Source organism: Stylophora pistillata, unplaced genomic scaffold (assembly GCF_964205215.1).
Source record: "Stylophora pistillata unplaced genomic scaffold, jaStyPist1.2 SCAFFOLD_50, whole genome shotgun sequence".
In the NCBI taxonomy this organism is placed as follows: Eukaryota; Metazoa; Cnidaria; class Anthozoa; order Scleractinia; family Pocilloporidae; genus Stylophora; species Stylophora pistillata.
This window is the reverse complement of record NW_028290831.1, coordinates 568,556-590,418: the sequence shown is the minus strand read 5'-3', so window position 1 is coordinate 590,418 and position 21,863 is coordinate 568,556. Positions and strand designations below refer to the sequence as shown.

The following is a 21,863-nucleotide window of genomic DNA, read 5'->3' as shown; positions in this document are numbered from 1 at the left end:
ACCTGCGTTTTGAGCATGGCGTCAGCATATTGGCATTGTTCTCTTCCCGCCACAAATTTCAAGCTGCTTATTGGTTGAAGCCGGACTCGTCTTCAGTCTTTGTCAGTCACATTCTAGGCTTGGTTGCTAAGCTGCTCACGCATTCGCGCTTCACGTACTCTCTCCTTAAGCATGGATGCAGAGCGCCCATGCTATAAAAAGTGGAGATTTCAAGCCGAGGGCGAGCCTTCGCGTTCAACTATTTGGCGAAGAAAGAAACTTAAACGAAAAATTCAAAGCCACCAAGAAGATGAGTTGTGTTACAACGAGGTATCACCACATCAACGGGATTCTCAAGATCAAGACAAAACGTGTAATCATCATAGCCGCGGCAGTACGTTCTCATCAGAGCTACAAAGCGAAACAGAAATTTTGGAAAGTATGCAGACGATTCAAAGTGACAGTAGTTTTTCGGACCAATATTGTCTTGGTAAGCGTCCTTTTTATTCTTTCAAGTCACAAGCTGGGAAAACTAAACATTTTTCCACAGTTTTTTACGTAATGGCTTAATTGTTGATCTAGCTTGCAAACCCATAGAATCAATGTCAAAGTTTAAGAATAATCATTATATAGGACTCCAACATTCTTGTATACCTAAAGGATGGCCTAGACTATATCTGCCATTCAGTAATTTTATTTACAATTTTCTTTTGATATCAGATGGCAATAATTCCTTAATTTCTGAAAATGCTGCTGATCACAAATTCGATGAATTTGTCAGCTTGATGCAAGATATACCAGCTAATGAAGAATTTCCTGAAGAGAGTAACGCTGTGCAGGAGGAAGTCCCAGATACCTACATATATGCAGAAGAACTAGCTAGTTTAATTGAGGAAATAGAAGTGGAAAAAGTGGCATCAGGTGTCGAAGAAACAAAAGATGAAAGCATAGAACATGAATTGTTGTATCAAGATAGCAGAATAACAGTTGGAGAAAGTTTAGCTCTTACAATGGCATTCATTATGCGACACAAACTGTCCATGGTTGCCACTAATGATCTCATTGTCCTCCTTGAGTTGCACTGTCCCAAGGAAAATAATGCAGTAAAAGGATTGAGCCAATTCAAAGACCACATCCAATATCTGAAGCATCCTATGAAAAAGCACTTTTGTTGCCCTAATCCAAAATGTCAAGTCTACATATCTGTTGGTAAACCAAAGGATGGTGAGGTTTGTAGGATATGCAGTGGACTTCTATCAGATAAGTCTTTTTTCATTGAGCTTCCAATAGAAGACCAGCTGCATACAATTTTGTCACGTAAGTTATACAATATTCTTTATATTCTTTTGTACACTTCTGTTGTATGCAGTACTCTAAGAACCCAGGGCTCTCTCAAAACTTTGAACTAGTCAGAGAAAAATTTTTTAAGTAGCCAGGGATAACTTGCTGTCTTGTCAAGTGGAAACCCCGAAATGTATGTATATTTTCCCAGAATAGCCGGTGTGCTCAGGACAAGTAGACAGTGATTTATGCCGGTTGCCAGAACTTCTGGAGATCCCTGAGAACCACTGAAGTGCTCTGACAACTTTTGCTATAATTTCAGCTTATGTTGGTGCTGGGAATCTGTTGAGATGTCATAAAATTGTTTATCACAAGCAATCAGCTTCAACATGATGTTGATGATTGTTTTGCTATCACTACAATATGTAATACAATCTGTAAGCCAAATATATCACGTACATGTAGGTTTGACATAACTTTACTGTTTTTGTCAAACAGGTCCAGGTCAACTTGAAAAATTAAAGTACAGGTTTAAAAGAGAAACTTCTGATGGCAGTTCAATCCAAGATGTCTATGATGGTAATCTGTACAATATGCATTTAGGACCTGGTGGTTTCTTAGCAAGTGCAAGCAATATTTCACTCCTTGGAAACACTGATGGAGTTGCACTTATTCGATCATCAAGTTATGGAGTATGGCCAGTTTTTCTAGTGATCAATGAACTTCCTCCGCTTCAGAGGTGAAAAATAGATTACTTACATTCATACAGTTTTTGGTATATGTACAAGTCATAAGTCTATGTGGCTGTGGTGCAAATGCAGGCAAAGTTGATGCCTTTTCGTTTACTTTCAATGCATGTCATTATTTTAGTACAATATAAGGTTTAAAACAGATTATTTTTATCACTGTCCTTTTACAATTTTATTGACAGGTTCAGCAGGATGAATCGCATTTTTGCAGGACTTTGGTTTGGTAAAGGAAAACCCCATTTTCCAACATTCTTACAGCCAATTGCTATTTCTCTGAGGACTCTATATAATCCAGGTAATAAACACCCAGCACATGGTAGAGGTAGAGTTGTAGCCTTGAAAAATTATGAAACTCTGAAGTAGTTATTATTTTAGGTAAACAACTTCCATCTTAATTGGGTGACAAGAAAACCATACCAGGAGAATGTGAACTAAATTCTCAGAACCAATGTTACTGAGATTATATGGGTTTACAATAAATAAATCAAGAAAGTACATTTTAAAATATCATTCTCGAGAATTTACTTTTGATTTCTTTTTCTTTTTCTTTTTTTTTTTCAATAAACTTTTTCTCAAAATACATGTATGAGTTGCCAGACTCAGGGTGCGGCTTATCTGTGAGTGCGGCTTATCCTACATAGTGTACAGTAAACAATAATTTGCTATCGGATAATACTTTCAATTCATCACTTAATTTTTGATTTTTTTTTTTTTTTTTTTCAACCACCAAGCTTGAATTCTGGCCACCCTAGCCTACAAGGTTGTGTGAAACAGAGACAAAATTTAATTCCTACATAGGAATGATAAAGTAAAAGTATATATTGCTTTGCAGGATTGCAGGTGTCAGTGGGGGATGGAGATGTGGTCGATGTTAGAGGTATATTGCTCGATGTGACACTGGATTCCCCTGCAAAGGCCTTGTGGCTGCAGATGAAACAGTTTAATGGGTACAGTGGGTGCTCTAAATGTAAAGAGAAAGGCTGTCAGCATGTCATTGGCATTGGAAAGAAGGGCAGAAACAGACAGTGCCACATGTATCCCTACAATGCTTCCTCAAGCAGTGGTCATGGTGAGGTCAGAAGGCATAATGAGGTCAACGAGCAGGCCATCGAGGTGCTGAGGAGGAGGAAGGAAGGTGCCAAAACAGTAAGTAAACACTTGTTAAATTGTTCCAGAGCGTGTAACTAACCTTAAAGTTGATGGGACTAGTCTCTTTAGTCATTTTCATGAACAGAGAAACTCTGAAGTTCATATTTTGTTTAAAAACTGACTTCTTTAAATTCATCAGACTGTAGTTGACTACAATTTGCTGGTGATTGGTATTTGCAGCATATAAGAGTCGACTGCACCATGTTGTCAAATGTTGATGAACATGAAAAATTGTATATTGAATTTTCATGTACACCCTAATATTACAGAGGGAATGGTTTCTTTCTCATCTTGAGTGTTTTTTTCATTCTCCTTTATCTCCCCAGAGTTATGATATTGAGGGAGTTCTTGGTTTATCCTGGGCATTTGGAATTCCTACATTTGACATCATCCGTGGTACTGCCATTGATTACATGCATTGTGTATGTGAAGGTGTAGTGGAACAGTTGTTAAATAGCTGGTTCTCTCAGGACAACAAGGACAAGCTCTATTTCATTGGGAACAGAGTTGAAGAAGTTGACAAAGAATTTCTTTCTATTAAACCTATAAGTGAGGTAACCAGAACACCAAGAAGTATTATGGATAAGAAGGATTGGAAAGGTTAGTAAAGGGCCTCTGGGTTGTGTGTGTTATATATCAGTTTTCATCTATACAGTTTGTCTCGATGCTGAACAATGTCATTCACTACACCTTGCACTTGAATATACATGAATGGGGTTTCTTTAGGGGGGAATCCACCTAGGCAACTAAAATTAATTCAATTGTGACTCCTTGCATCAGGTTTGAACTTTCTTAAATGAAGAACTTTCAAGAAATTAAACTCGTGTATTTGAAAGAAATGACACACATTTCCTTAAGGTGTAGAATTGTATGGGGTGCCATTACCGCCAAAATTATATTTTTAAAATTATTCAGCCTTTTTTTCATTAACCACTTACTTTTACGAATTAACCATACTTGCCACAATATTATTTAGCCCATTTCAAAAATTATTCAGCCTTATTTTCATTAACCACCTACTTTTACGAATTAACCATACTTGTCACAATATTATTCAGCCCCTTTTTGAAAATTATTCAGCCTTTTTTTGATGGGGCCTGTTTTAAATTATATCCCAACATAACTTGCAGGATTATAAATATATCCCAGAGTTCTTTTCATGTCCTTTTCATTGCAATATGGCCGACAGTAGAGGGATCGCGGATGTTGCACGTTTTCTCTCCCAAGCTGCTACCAATTTCATAAGTCTAGCACCACAATCATCACAAGAGCTTCGAGAAACAAATAATACTTCTAATCGAGCTCAAGCTGAGTTGAAACGAGCGTTTTCTCCGTACCAAAAAGTTCACAACGCGCCATCACCAGTTGTAAGCAACACAACTTCACGTGGAACATCAAGTCAAGCAAAACATTTCACCGTCACAAGGGCTGCAAAAGAGAGAAAGAAACCAAAGAACTAACAATCAACATGAGGTAGATCAGAAGTAGTGTTAGTTGCTCGAAACTCTTGTGATGCTAGACTTATTAAATTGGTAGCAGCTTGGGAGAGCGAACGTGCAACATCCGCAAGTTATGTTGGGATATAGTTAAAAACAAGCCCCATGAAAAAAAGGCTGAATAATTTTCAAAATGGGCTGAATAACATTGTGTCAAGCATGGTTAATTCGTAAAAGTAGGTGGTTAATGAAAATAAGGCTGAATAATTTTTGAAATAGGCTAAATAATATTGTGACAAGTATGGTTAATTCGTATAAGTAAGTGGTTAATGAAAAGGAGGCTGAATAATTTTAAAAATATAATTTTGGTGGTAGTGGCACCCCATAGAATTGTACACTGATTTGATTGAATCTTTGATGCAGTATCTTGTAATCTCTTGATTTTCCTTAGCATCAGAAAAAAAGAATTTCCTGCTGTACTATGCCGTGCCACTTCTGATGAAGTACCTGCCAGATATGTATGTTCTTCATCTGATGCTTTTAGTTGGAGGAATATACGGACTGTTGAAAGAAACTATCTCTCTCCAGGAGAGGGAAAGCTCTGCTTCATGCCTTAAGTTATTTTGTGCACAGGCGTCTACTCTCTATGGTATGTATTTGTAATATCACAGTTAGGTTGCTCCATTCCATGCATGTTATGATAATCTTTTTGTTCTCAAAATTTGAGAAATCTTGAGCAAATTTCCCTTTGTGAACTTTTTTCTGAGATCTCATGTTGCTTTGTGACTGCTTCATTTTTTATTCTCTCGCTGTCTATCGTTACCTTGGAAATTTAGTTAAGTCGGATGAGTGTTAGATTTGAGTGGGAATATCCTCAAACAGATATCTTTCTACTTAATACACACAAACTTTCATGAGCATGTTTAACAAAAGTTGAATGCCCTTCATAAACAGGTAAAAACAAACGATATAAAAACCCGACGTTTCGGCGACTTCATGACGCCATTATCAAGGGTACAAATGAAAATAAAATTAACAAATGCGAGCTCAAGAGTTACAACTAATTCTAAGTAGTTGTAACTCTTGAACTTGCATTTGTTAATTTTATTTTCATTTGTACCCTTGATAATGGCGTCATGAAGTCGCCGAAACGTCGGGTTTTTATATCAATCGTTTTTACCTATCTATGTATTACTAAATCTTTGTTAATATGAATGCCCTTCATATGCTCTTTGCAGGTCCACAGTTTATGACATATAATGTTCATCAACTGTTACATCTGAGAGACTGTGTTGAAGATCTTGGGCCTCTTTGGAGTCATTCTTGTTTTTTCTTTGAAGACCTTAATGGAGATTTCCGTGATTTATTTCATGGTACACAGAATATTGATGGACAGGTACATGTAATTATAATCATTGTTTATATCCGTGCAGATAAGAATGAGAAAATGTTAAGTTAATGAAGTATAATTTTTAACTGGTCAGGAATGTTTTATTTTCTTTAGATTCTGGATGGAGTTTCTGTGATGCAAAAGTTGCCAGAGCTGGCTTCAGAGCTCTCCAGTTTCGAAGCTCAAAACCTGTATTCTCAACTCACCCAAAAAAATCACTACAAAAGGTAAGTTTCAGAATCTGTGCAATTAATACTTTTTATCACAGATAGTACAATCATTAAACAAGAGAGTTACAAGAGAGATATCGTATATAAGAACGATCCTTCGCAGTAAAGCACTATTTGAGCAATAGTGGAAATCAAAGTGAGATATCATTGGGATTTTCTCTTTTTTGAAAAGGAAATGTCTATTACACAAATTGTTCTGAGCAAACCCATATGCATTGATCCTATAAATATAATTACAAGCTTGCAAGAGTTTTAGTAAATATCTGTGCATGATGTAAGGTTGTGGTGTCCATCTAACCCCTTTTTAACACTTAATTATCATTAATTTGATGTTCCAGGTCCAAAACTGAAGAGTTTGAACTGAGGATCTTTGTGATCGGGGCACTGGAAAAAGTTGCCATTAATTCAGAGATCCTGTCTGAAGCAGAATGGAAGGCACTAAGAAGAGAACTACCAAGTTGGGGAAAGGTGTGGTCTTTTAAGCGATGCCAAATCAATGGAACAGTGTATCACAGTGAGCGTTACAAACGAGTAACAGCATGAAATAACTTTACTGTTAGCCTCTCTGGAAAAGGCAGTCAGAATATGGCTGTGTCCTTAATTATGTAAAGGTTCAAGAAAAGTGCCATCAAGCATCTTGTAGAAATGCAAAGTGTAACCGCCGGTTGGAATGCAGCTACTTTGCACTACTTTGAATTCTGGATAAGTACCAAAACCAACTACCAAGTCTAAAAGGAAGAGTTGTGGTTTGTCATATCCTTAAGGTCGAATGGACAACAAAGGTTGTTGCTATTTCTCTGAGGTGTATTGAGGGAAAGTATATGATGGTGTCAACTTCGAATGGAATTTTTGCTTGTCGTTTGGCAAACAGACTAGAATGAGACTGATTGTTTGAGGATAATATTAACTGTCCTTGTCTGTTACTCTTAGACATCAAGCTGTTACCAGAACAGGAAAGAGAATAAAGTAACATATTAAAAATTGTTTGTTGAACATGAAGTTGTGCTGAAAATGAAGGGTTAATTTCTTTTGTTTTATTCCCTTGATGTGAATTCAACATTGAATTAATCTACTGGTAATTGGTAAATTTGCCTTGTCCAAATCAGCAAAACAGTTATTTTTCAAATTTTTTTCTTTTTTTTTTTTTTTATGCAATTACGGCAAATGTATAAACAAATTTCATTTCAACTTCTTATGTCCCCATAGAGCAAGATATCTTAGCTATAGTGAAGATTTCAAAGAGGAATTGTTTACCTCTAAAGCTTAACTTGGAACTAGTTTGTAGAACACTCATCTATACTATAATGGCAAAGTTTACGTCCTTTTTGTTAATTTAAGTTCAAGTTTCAACTCAAATTAATTAACGATGACCTCACTGACTAGTGACCAGGGATATTTTCAATTCAATCCCTGTGATTTTGTTATTTTAGGAGAATAGCAAAAGATTTTTCTAAACCTTTGGTATATATGATAACACCTTTGCTTGTGAGTACTTGTAGCTACTGTTGCATTTGATAGACTTCTATTTGTTATGTATACAAAAGAGGGAGATTTTTCATGACCTTGTGAAATTCATTTGGATGCTTTTACCTCTTAGACATGGTACACAACTGTCCGTGTTTACTGGTATCCCCAATTACTGTGGCACTAAGTGACTCAAAGTTTATCTGCTCCTTTACATGGAATGCGAAAACAAGGAACTAGAACATGGCTGCCAGAACAGGGGATTACAGAACAGGGAACTAGAACATGGATGCCAGAACAGGGAACTACTGTAAGACATGGGATGTCATAACAGGGAACTAGAACATGGGATGCCAGAGCAGGGAACTTAATAAATCTACAAGTAGATTTCTCTTTATTTTGTTATTTCCTTTTTGTCTGTTAGGAAAACAAAGGAGATCTGGTGAAGCTTGCAGAACGTCTTTCCTCCTTGTCACTTGATGACTCTTCAACTAATACTGCTCACCAAAAACTGGCCACCCTGATCAAGACTCGAAACATCATGAAGTTTTCCTTGTGTGCAACTGAGAGATACAAACAAGGTCTCTTCACTCCTGAAGAAATTTCCCTATTGCAGAACATGCTTAAAGGTACATTATAGTTATTTTACAAGCAATAGCGAGCTTTCAGCTGTGTTATGCAGCCGAACCAGCTTCAAAGAAAGTGTTTAACTGTTCCACTTTCTCAGGATTGGTTTGTAGAACAATGTGACTCTTATAACAGGAGAATATTTTTTTCTAGCGAAATGTAATTGTCACTAATTTAACATAACTCTTTAAGCAAAATGACTTTGTCAAAAACATTTTGTTACCAGACCACATCATTTGACTCTTCCCAATTCTTCAGCTCATGCTACACATAGATGATTACATTTGCCATGAATTTTTAGTTCCTTTGACAAGTAGAACTGAAATTTAATTTATTACGTTGAGCAAATAATGAATTTGGCAATAATCCTATAGTGTGATATTGACAAGGTAAGAAATTAGAATTATTGTTTTCTAGAGTGGACTGTTTGCACTTTGGAAACCTTCACACATCCAGTAAGCAAGGACAGAGAACTGCTGATCTGCAGGATAAGGGCTGACTGTGATCCTGCTGTGGTTAAGATTAACACAACATCTGGAGAAGCACAGAACAAGGATTGCACTGTATGTCGATGTGTTTGTAACAACTTGGTTATATTGCGGTTACTCTGTTGTTGTATTTAGGGAGAGTGGACCTCAAACCTCTACGTTGGAGGAGGTAGTAGCTTACAGTCAGTTGAGATTCTGTAGTACAGGTGTAAGCTTTGTCCAAGGTCACCATAAGGGGTTTTTGGGTAAAACACTGAATTCTCACAATACCTCTTTATTCTAGAAGATCACTAGAAATACGTCTGAGCAAACTGTCTGGATATCTGACAAAACACTGGGGATAACCTGAGCTTACTAGTAGATAATTTCTCATTTAACCACTAGAAAGTCTGTAAGTAATGATAAAAGCACAAGAACAGGGTTGGTGAAGTAAATTAACCTAATTAACTATTGACTGAAACAATTTATTTTGTAAAGGGAGACAAAGTTGTTATGGATCTCTCAAAGCTGTTCCAGTCTAGTGTATTGGAGGAATTTATAGACATAATGAATGACAGCATCAAAAGCATGAATATTAACAACACAACCGAGTGGTGGACACTAAGGACAAGGCTTGACAGGAGAATGAAGGTGATCAGCATTTCAACTCTCACGAGCGATGAATGTGTATCCTCTCCTATGACATGACTGAAAGTCTAAATTGTAATAATTATGGTCATTTCTTTAGAACCTTTTGGAGAAACTTGAAGGTTCTTGGCTTGGAAGATGGAGAGGAGTTCCTCTTGGTCAGCCTATTGATGAAGAGTAATGTGAATCAATAGCATCCTTAGCCAGAGAGTTGGAAGAGAAAGTTTCAATCCTGTGTGGATGCCGATTTGATAATCATTTGCTTGAAGTATGTTGTGCATGAATCAATCAGAGTTTCCCGAGTTATAAGGATGGCAGATTGTATGAAAAATGTTTTGTCCATCAATCTTTGTTATGATTTGTGTGCCATCTTCTTTGGTGCTTGACCCAAAGATGACAATTGAAGTAGCAAAACCTTGCATAGTAACCGAATGGAAACTAGGGATGGTTGAGTGGCAAGAGCACTCACCTCCCTGCTGTTCCACAGGTTCAATTCCCAGACCTGGTGTCATATGTGGTATGTGGGTCGGTATGTCCTTGCTCCAAGGGTTTTTATACAGGTTCCTTGGTTTTCCTCCCTCCACAAAAACCAACATTTCAACGTTTCACTTTAAACCAGTGGACAAGAAGAACCACCTCATGGAATGCCGCCAGCTAAATCCCATTGTCATTATTAATATTTTTATTAGTAAGTGTCCTTTGTTTGTTGTAGGTCCTCATAGATTCGTCATTTTGCTTGTCAAAAAAAGAAACTGCTGAAGCACTGATTGAAATTACTGCCATGGATGCTACCTTACCTTCTTTTGAAAAAGTAAGAACAAGAAAATTTTTGTTCCAATAAAAGAATTCATAATCAAGTGTCTAAAGTAAGTTGGAATTTCACTGCTTTTGTCAAAGCATAGGGCTAACCCTTCACTCTAATGAAGGGCTAAAGTCAGATTTAGCAACTACTTACATTAACTAAATTGTAATTTAGTCCACTTGTGTTTGCTAGACATAGCAACCCTCTGGTTTTTTTCTTCTCAACCTCTATTGCAATAAGCTGTTGTGATTATTTTTGTTTTGATTATTTGGTGTTTGATAAAATTGCACTCTATTGGTTTATCATCGTCAATTGCCTGACAGCAGAATGTGTTTAGTCTTAGCAACTAGAGACAAAGGGAGGTTCCTCAGCCTTGGCCCTTAAGTAATCATCTCTCATTTCATGTTCTCTCACATTGCGTGTTTCAGCTACTTGATGAAGTTCAGAACTTCACTGACAAGCTATTTGAAGATACAGACAAGAAAAGCTGCATAAACAGGTTCAAGGGAACGTAAAGGTTAATTTTCTTTCTCACCTTCATTACTTCTACTCTCGAGAAATTATTGATGACAACAAAATTCCTTCTCAGGTCTGGAGGTCACTCTGCAGAGAACATTCCTCATCATCCTGTAATCCTAACTCTTGGAAAAGTAAGAGCCAGCTTTTTTAGGTCTTACATTTGTTTAGTAATCAGCCATTAAATGTATTCTAGCTCTAGCTCTGAAGACCTGACAACTGAACAACCAATATGTGGGTTCTTTGTAAATAGATGTTGGTGAACTGTCAAGGAATCAAAGCTTAGCCAAACACAAGGGTGGGGGAAAAGGCATCTGTAATGGACTGACATTCCATATTAGTTTAAAAAGTGGTCATATGCAACATTAGTGTAATGGGTACTGGTTGCTCACCATTATATTCAAGGTGTTCAGACACTAAAGTAGATTTATGGGCATGCACACATATGCTGTAATTGCAAGATGTGTGCCTAAATTGTGGTAGCAGATCTTACTTATCAACTCATTCAGTATTGGGACATACTCTTCTACAATATTTGAAACCAGAGTCAATTTGTGGCATATCTATACATCAAACTGATCTGTATTTTATGATTCATAGGATATTCAGCATCTTCCATGGGAAAGCATACCCATCCTGTTTGACCAACCTGTGACAAGGGTCCCATCTCTGCAATTTCTTTTCTTTAAGGTACACATTCCATTAAGAGGTCTTTGAAAGTTTGAAGACCTGACTTGTTTCTCAAAGAACTGTCATGTTTTCTCCCAGAACCATATTGATTTTTATCTCTGCTATGCTGTCAACAGTGGAAAGAAATTTTTTTTTAATTAATTATATCAACCCTGATGCCCACTGATTGTGTAAACCATGGTTTGGGTTAGACCTTGTGTAAAGAACTGGCTCATTTGGTTTCTGGAGCATAATTCTCCCTTACAATAATAGTTTTGTAATTTTAGGAAAAGAAGTTGTGATCTGATACAAAAAAAGTGTCATTTCATTATCTATTAGCCAAGGTAAGCATACAGGAAAAATTGTCAATTGATTGAATAGAATGATGGTCTTTTGAAATGTGGTTGCCTACCACCACAACTTTTGTGCCAGATTCTTAGCTTTTAATACCTTGATATTCATTGTCAGTTAATATTTTTTTCTGCATTTTTCTTGATAGTTATCGTGTCAAAGACAGTTGCCTGAGATTGATCCTGAGAAAACATTCTATGCACTCAATCCTCAGAATAACCTACCCAACACCCAGAAAATGTTTCAGAAGTGGTTTGATAGGTACAAAACACAAGCAAACGATTGAAGCAAATGAAACAGAAGAAAGACCTGATGTTGTGTTTCCTATATATTAAACTAGGCTATACAAGTTGGTAGAGGTAACACCAATATATTATAAACTGAACAAATAGATTCAATGTTGCTGTGTGTCTGTTTAGTAATAGATCACAGATGACATCAAAATGTAGTAAGAACAAAAAGTGACACAGGAAGCCCAGCCAAGTGTGTCACTGATTTTGGCATTTTGGCAACATGTAATGGTTTTAAAGGATAAGAAAGCAAAATGTTGTTGATGATGACATTACTCTTGCACCTGTTTTTTAATAGATCACAAGTACGAACCAATCAAAATGCTTGTATAATCCAGCTTATATGAATAATTGTTGTCACTTGCAGCAAAGATGGATGGCAAGGTATCACAGGAAAGGCTCCCACACAGGAAGAGTTCAGGAGTGCTTTAACTGACCATGACCTGTTCATGTGAGTTATTGTAAAGGCTCCAGTAAGGGGCCTATTGGCCCACACAGCCAACCAGGAGTATTACCACTCACCCCCCCCCCCCTGAAAATTCAGCAGAAGCCATTTGTCCTTCTGGGTGAAGAGAGGCACTGTGAGAGTAAAGTGTTTTGCCCACAAACATAACACACTAACCCAGCCAGTACTCAAACCCAGACCTCTCAACCCAGAGTCCATTGCACTATTCTAGGGTCTCCAGTCAGCTTTGACTGTCCACGACCTGTTCATGTGAATAACTAAAAACACTCCAGTAAATCTCCTTTTAAATGAGCCCCCTCTGTCTAGAAGATCAAGCTTCTGGTATGCCTCCTATCTCTCATCAGTCTCCACTTTACCCCTCTCTCTTTCCCCAACAAAAACAGTCATGCACTGGTTATATTATCCTCCATTTGAGAATGTCAGCTTCCATCTTTAAACATTACAAGTTCTCTACCAAGAAATGTATACAGCAGATCAGCGGGAATGTAAAGAATTATCATTTGGCTCTTACAAAGTTTTTGAAAAGAACCTTCCTCTCACACCCCTCTGATATGCATACCTCTAAAATAAACCCTAGTTCTGAAACCCTGAAGATTTCTAAGCCTGCCATTGACAAAGTAGAGAATTTAAAAGGTCATAGAGGTTGGATATTTGCAGAGCTGTTAGTGCTGAAATACTGAGAATCATGATTCTTGAATGTTAAATAAGTTGACTAAGATAGAGACAAAGATACTTTGCGTTTCTTTTATACATACTTGAAATTTTGCTTCTGTAACTAATTAAGTTGGATGACCCATGTTATTATCATTCTGATATGTCTGTATCAGTTACTACCAGTAATGATTTATGCTACATTGACTGAACTATATGCAAATTACAACTGAAACAGGGGAGATGGTGTTTTCTTTTATTTTAGAAGTGAAATCAGTATCTATGACCCTTTTTATATGACATTTGATGCTCTTGCGTGAGTTGCAGTTGCTTAGCTGCTAAACTGGGTCCATAATACAACCGTTACACATATTAAGGATCATATTTGCTGTAGGTGCTCTCAACCAATACATCGGTTGACATAATTATTTGTTGAGAGTCAGTTAACATTTGACCGATATGTTGGTTGACATTTGGCTGACAGTCGGTCAATGTATCGGTAAAGATATTGACCATCAACTGTCGACCAAGTCTCAACCAAGTATCGGCCAGCTGTGAACCAACCATCAACCAAGTGCCGACTGACTATCGACCAAGTGTCACCCAAGTGTTGACTGACTTTCAACTGATATATCAGTGGAGAGCACCTGCAGTAAACATGATCCCATACTTATTAGTTCTAGATGCGATAAACATTTTCAGATAAGGGTATCTACAGTAGAAAGTTTTGTTGTTGTTGCTTTAATCATCGCATCAATATTCTTTCTAGATATTTTGGTCATGGCACTGGGCGTGAATTTCTGCAGGGTGATGACATTCAAAGGTTGGATTGTCGAGCTGTTACTCTGCTTATGGGTTGCAGTTCGGGAAAACTACAGGTTAGTTTATTCCTGACCGTGAAGGAAAAACATTATCACATAATTGTTGTTGACAAACCAAAAAAAGGCAAAGGAAGTGTCCAATTGTCTGGTTCAGATGTGTAGTTGGTTGAGACTAGGCATGGGGCATATAAGTAACCACTCTATTTTAATTCATTAGGCTGGTGGAGAGTGTGAGCCAAGGGGGATGGCCTTAATCTATCTTCTGGCAAGCTGGTATGTCTTTGGCATTCATTTCTTGTGTGTTAGTTCCCTTACAAAGTCTTTTACTGACGTGCTATATTGCAGGTTTCAACAGCTTTTTGCTTAAGCAGCTGTTGATATAGTAGTGGGTAGCTGTCCTTGGAAAAGGGGTCCTAAGGCAAGACTTAAATATGAGAGCGAGCTCGCAGGCTCAATAGACAGCAGTAAGAGGACTCATGGGCAGTGATAGACAGCTGATAACCAGCTTTTATTGAACCCTCTGGCTCTATTTGACAGAGCTCAACACTAACTTTTCAACTTACTAGCCAAGTGGCCAGTCACAACTTAGATGTTATGACAATTTCAGTTTGTTTACTAGCTACACTGGCTAGTGGAAATCGAAAAACACTGGTCAAAACTGAATTTCTACAAGTGTGTGGCTAGTTGGCTATCATTAGTGTCAAGTCCTGATTTGAACCCAAATGTCAACTGCTATTGACCTTTGTCGTTGGGAAACTCGTATAACTTTGCTTTCCTTATAGGTTGGGCACTCCCTTTTCTTGGACCAGACCCTCAAGGAACTAGTTATTCTTCAAAGACCATAGCTCTACTCTATGGTTCACTGTATAGATATGTAGCATGTAATCTATTTATAATGTATTCACTTTCAGCCCAGCCATCATTGCTAACTTGTGGGATGTTACTGACAAAGACATTGATCGCTTCAGTGAATTGCTGCTGAAACAGTGGCTTCAATCTGGGTCTTGTTTCTCATTACCACAAGTACTAAGCCAGTCGCGACAAGCTTGTAAACTGAAAAATCTGATAGGAGCATCTCCTGTAGTTTATGGCCTTCCAGCTTACACTAAGGAACAGAATGGTTAACCAAGGATTATATACTAAAATATCTCTAGTTCCAGTGGGCAATAGCAAAGTATTTACTAGTGCTGGTTGTGTGGCAAAGAGGACAAGCATTATGCAGAGTGCGTTTGGAAATGGTAGTGCATACAATTTTAATGTTGATAGAGCACTTAAGTGTAGACTACCATATGCAATAGGTGCTAAATCTACATGGGCTGAAAGTACCCAATCAGTTTGAGCAGAGCCAGTTTGTCATACTTTGTCCCACAATCCTGTTAAGTTGTACAAGAAAGAAACCCATTTGAAACAGAGGGACATTATCTTTTTTTTCCTGTTCTACTACAGCTCTTATTCTCTATCGCACTTATTTGTTTTTGAAATTTTGTCAGTACCAACATATCCAAGGAATACATGACAAAATTTGCTTTGTCAAGTAACAAACCAAGGTTACAGTTATTAACTGTTTGTAACCATTTTACCATATTATATCATCAATTGGGAACAATTTGAGTAATATGTCATCTGTATATTAATGTTTTACATTGGCAATTAAAGTTTAGCTTGCATATTAAGGGCATTTCTCTGATATCTGTACCAATTGTGAAAAAAATGGAAAAGGATACAATTCATAACAGAATGAATTCCAAGAAGGTACCTAATAATTTTAGTGTCAATATTTGTTTTAATAATTGATCTTGAAATGATGATGATGTTGTTGTTGCCTCAATAAAGTGTAATTATTCATGTAAATATATAGTTCTAGGTTTCCTCTCAAATGTGTATTTTCATTAATTTTGTCAAAGTTAATGCAACAATATAAAAGCAACCCTTTTTTACTTAATTTTAAAGATCTAAAATGAGTTTCTCCTTGGAAATGCAAGTATTCTTGCTTGAGTGTCAACCTCAATTTTAAAGATATATCTTCATATGTAGCTGTGAAAATCAGGCAAATGTGCATTTTTGTTGATTGTTGAAAGGTTTGCTATGGTGAAAGAGAAGTAGTTTTCAAGCAAACTTCATGAAAACAAACGGGGAAAGGAAGAGGGGGACCAAACAAACAGAGAAAGCCCTTGGTTGACTTTTCAAACCCTTAAGAGTAATCAGCATCTAATATCTCCACACAGTGACACTGCCAAATCATTCATTAGGATCATGAGAATAAAGAAAAAAAAACTAAGATTTGATGGCTAATCAAAGGAAATGTAAAGAGAGAAATGTGGAGAATACGGATACTGAAGTCGGGCTAGGTGTTCTTGAATTACAATTTTTTTAGAGTCCTGTTTTGTTTTCTCCAAGATGGGTATGGACACATTTCTGTGCATGTGAAGAATGAAACAAAGTGCTCAACAATTGTAAAATATTAATTAGTATTATGTATCACATTTCATACTAACTAAAGAATTAAATTTGCCAGTTTATTTATGTTTTGCACTAACGGTACAAAATTAAATTTCTGGTAGTTTACCTGTCTGTTTTTAGATCTTTATTGATACAGGAAACACCCACTGAAATGGCTGTTTTCCATAGTCAATGCTGAGCTAACAAACTGCTTTAACCCTTAACAGGCATTAAATGGGATTTCACACAGAGCTTCCACATTTTTGCCAGACATTTGAAAGGATGGCTGCCAAGGAGTTTAAAAAACAGCATAAAACCAAGCAGCAAGCCTTACCCTTAAAACCAAAGTCTATTTGTTCAATCGGTGAAAAACGATATCCAACAGATACATCGCAATTCAGTGGAGAAGGGTTAACAAAACACACTCTGCTACCCGCCCAGTAGAGATTTATTCAGTGAATAGTACTATCCAGCCTTTGAAAATCCAGGAGAGTTACTGTTGAGATTTCAGGAGTGAAAGGGTTAATACTTATGCCTTAAGGCCAGTGATAGACCACCGAGGTGGCAACTTCTTGCAGTCATGCAATGATCAAAATGTTAATCAATAAAAAGAACTGTTTCAGTAGATCCTGAAAACAACCACTCCAGGTAACTTTGTGTATACATGTACTTGACACCTTGGGTATATTGGGCATGCTGTATCAAAATAGTGCAATGGCAAAAATAATACTGTTTGCTGAGCGGTAAAGAAATTATTAATCTGATCCCTTGGTGAAGATTATTGAACCACCTGGAATGACCAGTGGTAACGCTGAGGATGACTAAGTTACAAAATGAATTCATCAAGTTGATGCACAATTGTTTCAACCGGCCTCAGATATGGCAATGTCTGTCTTTATGAAGTTAACTACAGATGACATGGACCAAAATTTACCGTGTAAAAGTTTAGAAATTTTTTTGTAACTTACACTACAGCAAGCACCTAACAACTCGCTGACACCCTTTGATCAGAAGACCACTTTCCTTTCATTTTGCTTTTGACATGAATGGATGAATGGTATAGTAAATAATGAGGCCATTTGGCCCCATTTAGCCTCTATTAAAGGTATATCTGTTTGCATCAAGCCAAATTTCCAGACATGGGGAGTGAAAACCTTCTAATCATTCGTGACATCTCCAAGTCACCTTTAACAGTACTTTTGTCTGCCATTCTCCACACCTAGAGCAACTAGTTTACAAAGAAATTAGCATGGCAAAACAACCTGTTCTTCCAGAATTGCCTCGCATTAAAATTGTGTCAACTAAAAAAATAGCTAACATAAATATACTATCTCAGTGTTGATCTTCCTTCAGGAACTGGAACACAGATGAAAAGTCTAGCTTAGCATATCCTTTATTGCACATTATTCTATAAATTTGATGAGCAAGTGAACCCATTGGTGTAGGAGTGGTAGTAGCAGTTGCTGCACTTTGAGCGAGACCTAAGTCCTGTAACAAAAACCAAAACTTTTTTAGTGCTTTTTGTTGACAAGAATGATCCATTTCTGAATTCCAAACATTCATGCTTTGATAATAAGGCTTACTGCAAAACCTAATTCTCCCATCACTTGCCCTTTACCCTCACTATGAAACAGAAGTATATTAAGTCTTGGATATGCCCTATTTCAATCTATTCTGGTGGTCAAACTCACATTGACTCATTTATGTTTGAGATTTTGTCTGGATTGGTACCAAACAGGAAAATTGATTTGAAAATTACCCAGAAAAAAATATTATAGGGGGGGGGGGGGGATGGGGGAATGGAAAGGGCTGGGCTGAAGGCTTTGATATTGCAATGTGTTGTAAACAGGTACAGTTGTGGGATCCATGTACTATATAGTATGTCCCAAGACAAAAAAAAAATATATATATATATATATATATATATATATATATTAATCAATATATATATTAGACCACTCAAATTAACCACCAAGCTGTATATTGTCACACTGTTTTAATTTATACTGAAACAACTATTTGAATATTTCATTTCTAGACTGGATTATCGTTATACTCAAGAACTGATACACATGAACCAGGTAAGGAAGATGTTCTACTCATGGTGCATCCTTTCAGTGGTAGGAATTTTTAATTTTTGCTTTTTCACCACTCAATACAATTGATATACTCCATCTAGGCACAAGAGCTGCAGGCAACCATTAGTTTTAGATTAAGGTAAATTCTAGTATTGTTTATGAAAAATTTTCTGTGGAATGAGCCTATATTCTTTTCTTACCACCAGACAATTGCTTTCTTACCCTGGTATAGCCACATCCCTCGGTCTGATTCAAGGTGTAACTCTGCATGTCCACATAGGATTTTAAAATTCTTGCAATATCATTTCATGTCGGGGTAAATAGGTCACCTTTGAGATTGAAGGTGGTAGTGAGACAGAAATTCAGCCTTGCCAAGGGTTCCTGAAATTTCACAGCAATCTATGAGGTGCGGGCCTTTCAGACGGGGTTAATTCTGTGTTTATATATATGTCTAAATTTACACATGTCCACAAATTTGTGGACTGCCTTGAAAACTTCCTTTCTCCTTCTTTCAGAGGCAACCTCTATGTCGAGCAACTTGAACTCTTCATTTTTCCCTGACCTGTCAGCTGCCTGTGAAGAGGCTCACAGAAGGTAAAATCCCAAGTTTGCATTTGCAACCAAGATAGGATTTTGGGGTGGTGAGATTAAGAACTGTATCTGATTATAGAAGGTAACTGTAATACTCCAGTGAAAGACATACACACAGACATAATTGACAATTTTTTTTTTCAGAATAAAGGGAGACAAAGTACTTTCTACACCTAGGGTGAACTGGTTAGAGAAGCCAGAACTCTGTAAGCATGAGGAATGTGAAACAACACAATGGAAATGGATTGATATCTATAAGGGAGCTCAACCCTCCAAGCCACTTGAACTTGTCAGGTTTCAAAGATTAATTGTTTGTTCATACTCCACAAGATCTAATCAGTGCAATAAAGGAAGAACTGGTAAATTCTAGAGTATAGAAAAATACACTGGGTGAGGTGACCTGGTTTAGCCAGCAAATACCAACCAAAACTTTCCCACTCACCATGCAATATCTAAAGAAGTGTGGACTTCTTCCCCAGTTGAAAATTTTCTGGTCTTCTGTGATAGCCAGCTGAAAACAGAATATTCATCATCACCTAATCATAACTCTGAAAACTTTACTATTACTATTAATATTTTTTAATATTAATACTTTTTGAAGTTCTGGAGAGAAAATACTCTTAAGAAATGTTTTCCTCAGCTCAAGAAAGTATCAACAGTGGTGCAAAGACTAAAATATAAAGTAAGAAAATTTGGCAAAATTACTTACACTTTCAAATGATCCACAACAAATCAAGTAAAGTTTCTCATTCTTTAAAGTCACTACAGGCACTGGAAGTGTCTGCTTACTGTTGTTTCCTAGTCCTAACTGACTATACAGTCCTAAGTAAAACAAACACCACAAGATACATGCCTAAATGTCTTTACAAAATCAGAAACAACTAACCTAAATATCATTAAAGGATTAACATGAGCCAGGTAGTTTTGGACAGGACAAAGTATGTAGAGACAAAAAGTGTCCAACTACATGGATTTGTATTTTATATTCAGCCTAAACCATAAAATAAACTTGAGATCAAATAATACCAGCTGATCACTGGGAGAGTATCGAATTATAACACTGCTTAAAATTCAACATAGGGTTTTGCCCAATTGCCCTTCCCCTGTTAATCTCCAAAGTTCAAATTTCTAAAAAATCCCTTGCAGCCTGTACATTTCCAAAATGACCACAATACAAACCAATTTGAAACAAAATTACAAATTGAAGGAAATTTCTGTTAACTGTTTGACTGTTAACTGCTTGACTGTTCATACCTCCTCCAGATGTGGGAATTTGTCCCTGAAAAAAGAAATGATTTAAACAGGGTTGGAAAACATTGCCTCTCTTCCATTTCCAGTAATAAATAGGTGAGGCCACTTTTGATATATTAAAATTCTAACATGACTCCCAGGCTAGGAGGAATAAACCAAAAGCAATTCATCATTCATTGTCCAACCTCTATGTGATATCTTTTGTTTTTTTTTCCCCTAAGCCTCTGAACCAAGTTTGAATTTTTAATGTCACAAAAATGGTTCATTCAAGTGTATGGCTCTTCCTTGATGTGGGCCTTAACAAGTTCTTTCATAGCAACATTCTTTTGTCTCATAACCCAGCTTAGTAAAACTTAGGTCAAAATATAATATTTGGTCAGTGCACAAAACTCACTAGGTGGGAGACATGGTTAACCATGGCCATCAGTTTGTGTGCTGAAGAATATTTCTAGCACTCTGTGTTTCATTTCTTCAAAAAGAAGTGATACTTATTTAGTTTTTCCTCTTTAAATTAAGTTTTTCCACTTTAAATTAATAAGCCTCCCTCTAAGCCAACCTCCCCCCCAAAGTCCGTGGAATAAATAAGCTCCCCCCCTCCCCCTCCGGGAAGGCTTATTATAGGATTTATGGTATTCAGGTGCAGATTGAATTTACTTTGACACAAACCAAAACCAACCTGAGCTGTAAGTACTGCACTGTGTGAATACCCAGGATCTAGTTTGGTCACTTGATACTGATCAAGTGCTTGCACATGTGTTGGGAGGAGTGGATCTTCAATGCTACCCACTCCTAACTGTCCATGGTCTCCCCATCCCCACGACCACAACCGGTGATCTCCTGACAGAGCCATGGAGTGATAATGTACAAACATAACTGCTATACATTTGTCCAATAGCTCGGTAATGTAGACAGGCCTTGTCTGTTGCAGTGTGTCTCCTTGGCCAAGCTTTCGTCAAAATAACACAACACTGTTAAAAAAAATTATCATGTGAATCAGGAAATTATTTCTAAATGCATTATCTGATTCAAAGATGCTGTAATCAAAGTTGAAAACTACCACCTCAGAAATGGCATTCTGGTAGGGCTCTGCCTTTTTATCCTTCAAGTCCCTATAATATCCATATAAATTATTACCCAGTAAACAGGTTGTGAGATACTCAAACTTATCATGTAGAAATTGCTGTCTTGATCTAATGTAAAGTTCTTGTCACTAATTTACAAGGAGATGTGTAGCAGTTAGAGGGGAGAATTGACAATCAGACTTTGGGATTAAGTTAAAGGGTTAAAATCAAAAGGAACATCTTGCAAGGATGCTGATCAATAATAAAGTTGTATTTCTTACCTCTCCATACTCTGATGATCCCCAAGAATACACCTATGCAAGGGAAAATAATCAAATTAATCCCCGACGCATACTTCTTGCCAGCTGGCCTCACATCAATGAATCAAAATGTATCACATTTTACTCAGAATAGAGATCATGGTTAATGGTTCCTGCTTAAAATGAGAGCAGTTCCT

General features: G+C 37.0%; 2 protein-coding genes across 6 annotated transcripts; both read left to right on the top strand.

Moving 5' to 3' along the window:
- The first annotated feature begins 23 nt into the window (after positions 1-23).
- On the top strand, positions 24-11,429 carry LOC148715826 (uncharacterized). 5 transcript variants are annotated; one of them, XM_088746452.1, is made up of 19 exons: positions 32-469; positions 700-1,296; positions 1,759-1,999; positions 2,192-2,304; positions 2,842-3,155; positions 3,485-3,758; positions 5,046-5,243; positions 5,833-5,990; positions 6,099-6,211; positions 6,553-6,682; positions 7,145-7,180; positions 8,103-8,307; positions 8,723-8,868; positions 9,271-9,423; positions 9,521-9,688; positions 10,133-10,231; positions 10,651-10,739; positions 10,812-10,872; positions 11,339-11,429. In XM_088746452.1, exons 1-15 carry the CDS (start codon positions 172-174, stop codon positions 9,599-9,601), a joined length of 3,057 nt encoding a protein of 1,018 aa, XP_088602578.1. In that variant the 5' UTR covers positions 32-171; the 3' UTR covers positions 9,602-9,688; positions 10,133-10,231; positions 10,651-10,739; positions 10,812-10,872; positions 11,339-11,429. The 5 variants fall into 5 exon arrangements, with proteins under 5 accessions (XP_088602582.1, XP_088602581.1, XP_088602580.1 ...); XM_088746454.1 differs by lacking the exons at positions 8,723-8,868; positions 9,271-9,423; positions 9,521-9,688; ... (2 more) ...; positions 10,812-10,872; positions 11,339-11,429 and adding an exon at positions 7,812-7,988 and having other exon boundaries at positions 26-469; positions 8,103-8,242; XM_088746456.1 differs by lacking the exons at positions 8,723-8,868; positions 9,271-9,423; positions 9,521-9,688; ... (2 more) ...; positions 10,812-10,872; positions 11,339-11,429 and having other exon boundaries at positions 24-469; positions 6,553-6,728; positions 8,103-8,241.
- Positions 11,430-11,769: 340 nt separating this feature from the next.
- On the top strand, positions 11,770-16,551 carry LOC148715825 (separin-like). The gene is made up of 5 exons (XM_088746464.1): positions 11,770-12,019; positions 12,416-12,499; positions 13,935-14,043; positions 14,204-14,259; positions 14,898-16,551. The coding sequence occupies exons 1-5, from the start codon at positions 11,997-11,999 to the stop codon at positions 15,109-15,111; spliced, it is 486 nt and encodes a 161-aa protein (XP_088602590.1). The 5' UTR covers positions 11,770-11,996; the 3' UTR covers positions 15,112-16,551.
- The last annotated feature ends 5,312 nt before the right edge of the window (positions 16,552-21,863 follow it).

Bases quoted from the DNA above. Each gene is read 5' to 3' on its own strand.
- LOC148715825 (XM_088746464.1), top strand. From the start codon at position 11,997: ATGTTTCAGAAGTGGTTTGATAG. The intron at 12,020-12,415 runs GTACAAAACACA...TGTCACTTGCAG, and splicing joins TTTCAGAAGTGGTTTGATAG to CAAAGATGGATGGCAAGGTA. The intron at 14,044-14,203 runs GTTAGTTTATTC...TTAATTCATTAG, and splicing joins GCAGTTCGGGAAAACTACAG to GCTGGTGGAGAGTGTGAGCC.
- LOC148715826 (XM_088746452.1), top strand. From the start codon at position 172: ATGGATGCAGAGCGCCCATGCTATAAAAAGTGGAGATTTCAAGCCGAG. The intron at 6,212-6,552 runs GTAAGTTTCAGA...TTGATGTTCCAG, and splicing joins CAAAAAAATCACTACAAAAG to GTCCAAAACTGAAGAGTTTG. The intron at 9,424-9,520 runs GTGATCAGCATT...TCATTTCTTTAG, and splicing joins GGCTTGACAGGAGAATGAAG to AACCTTTTGGAGAAACTTGA.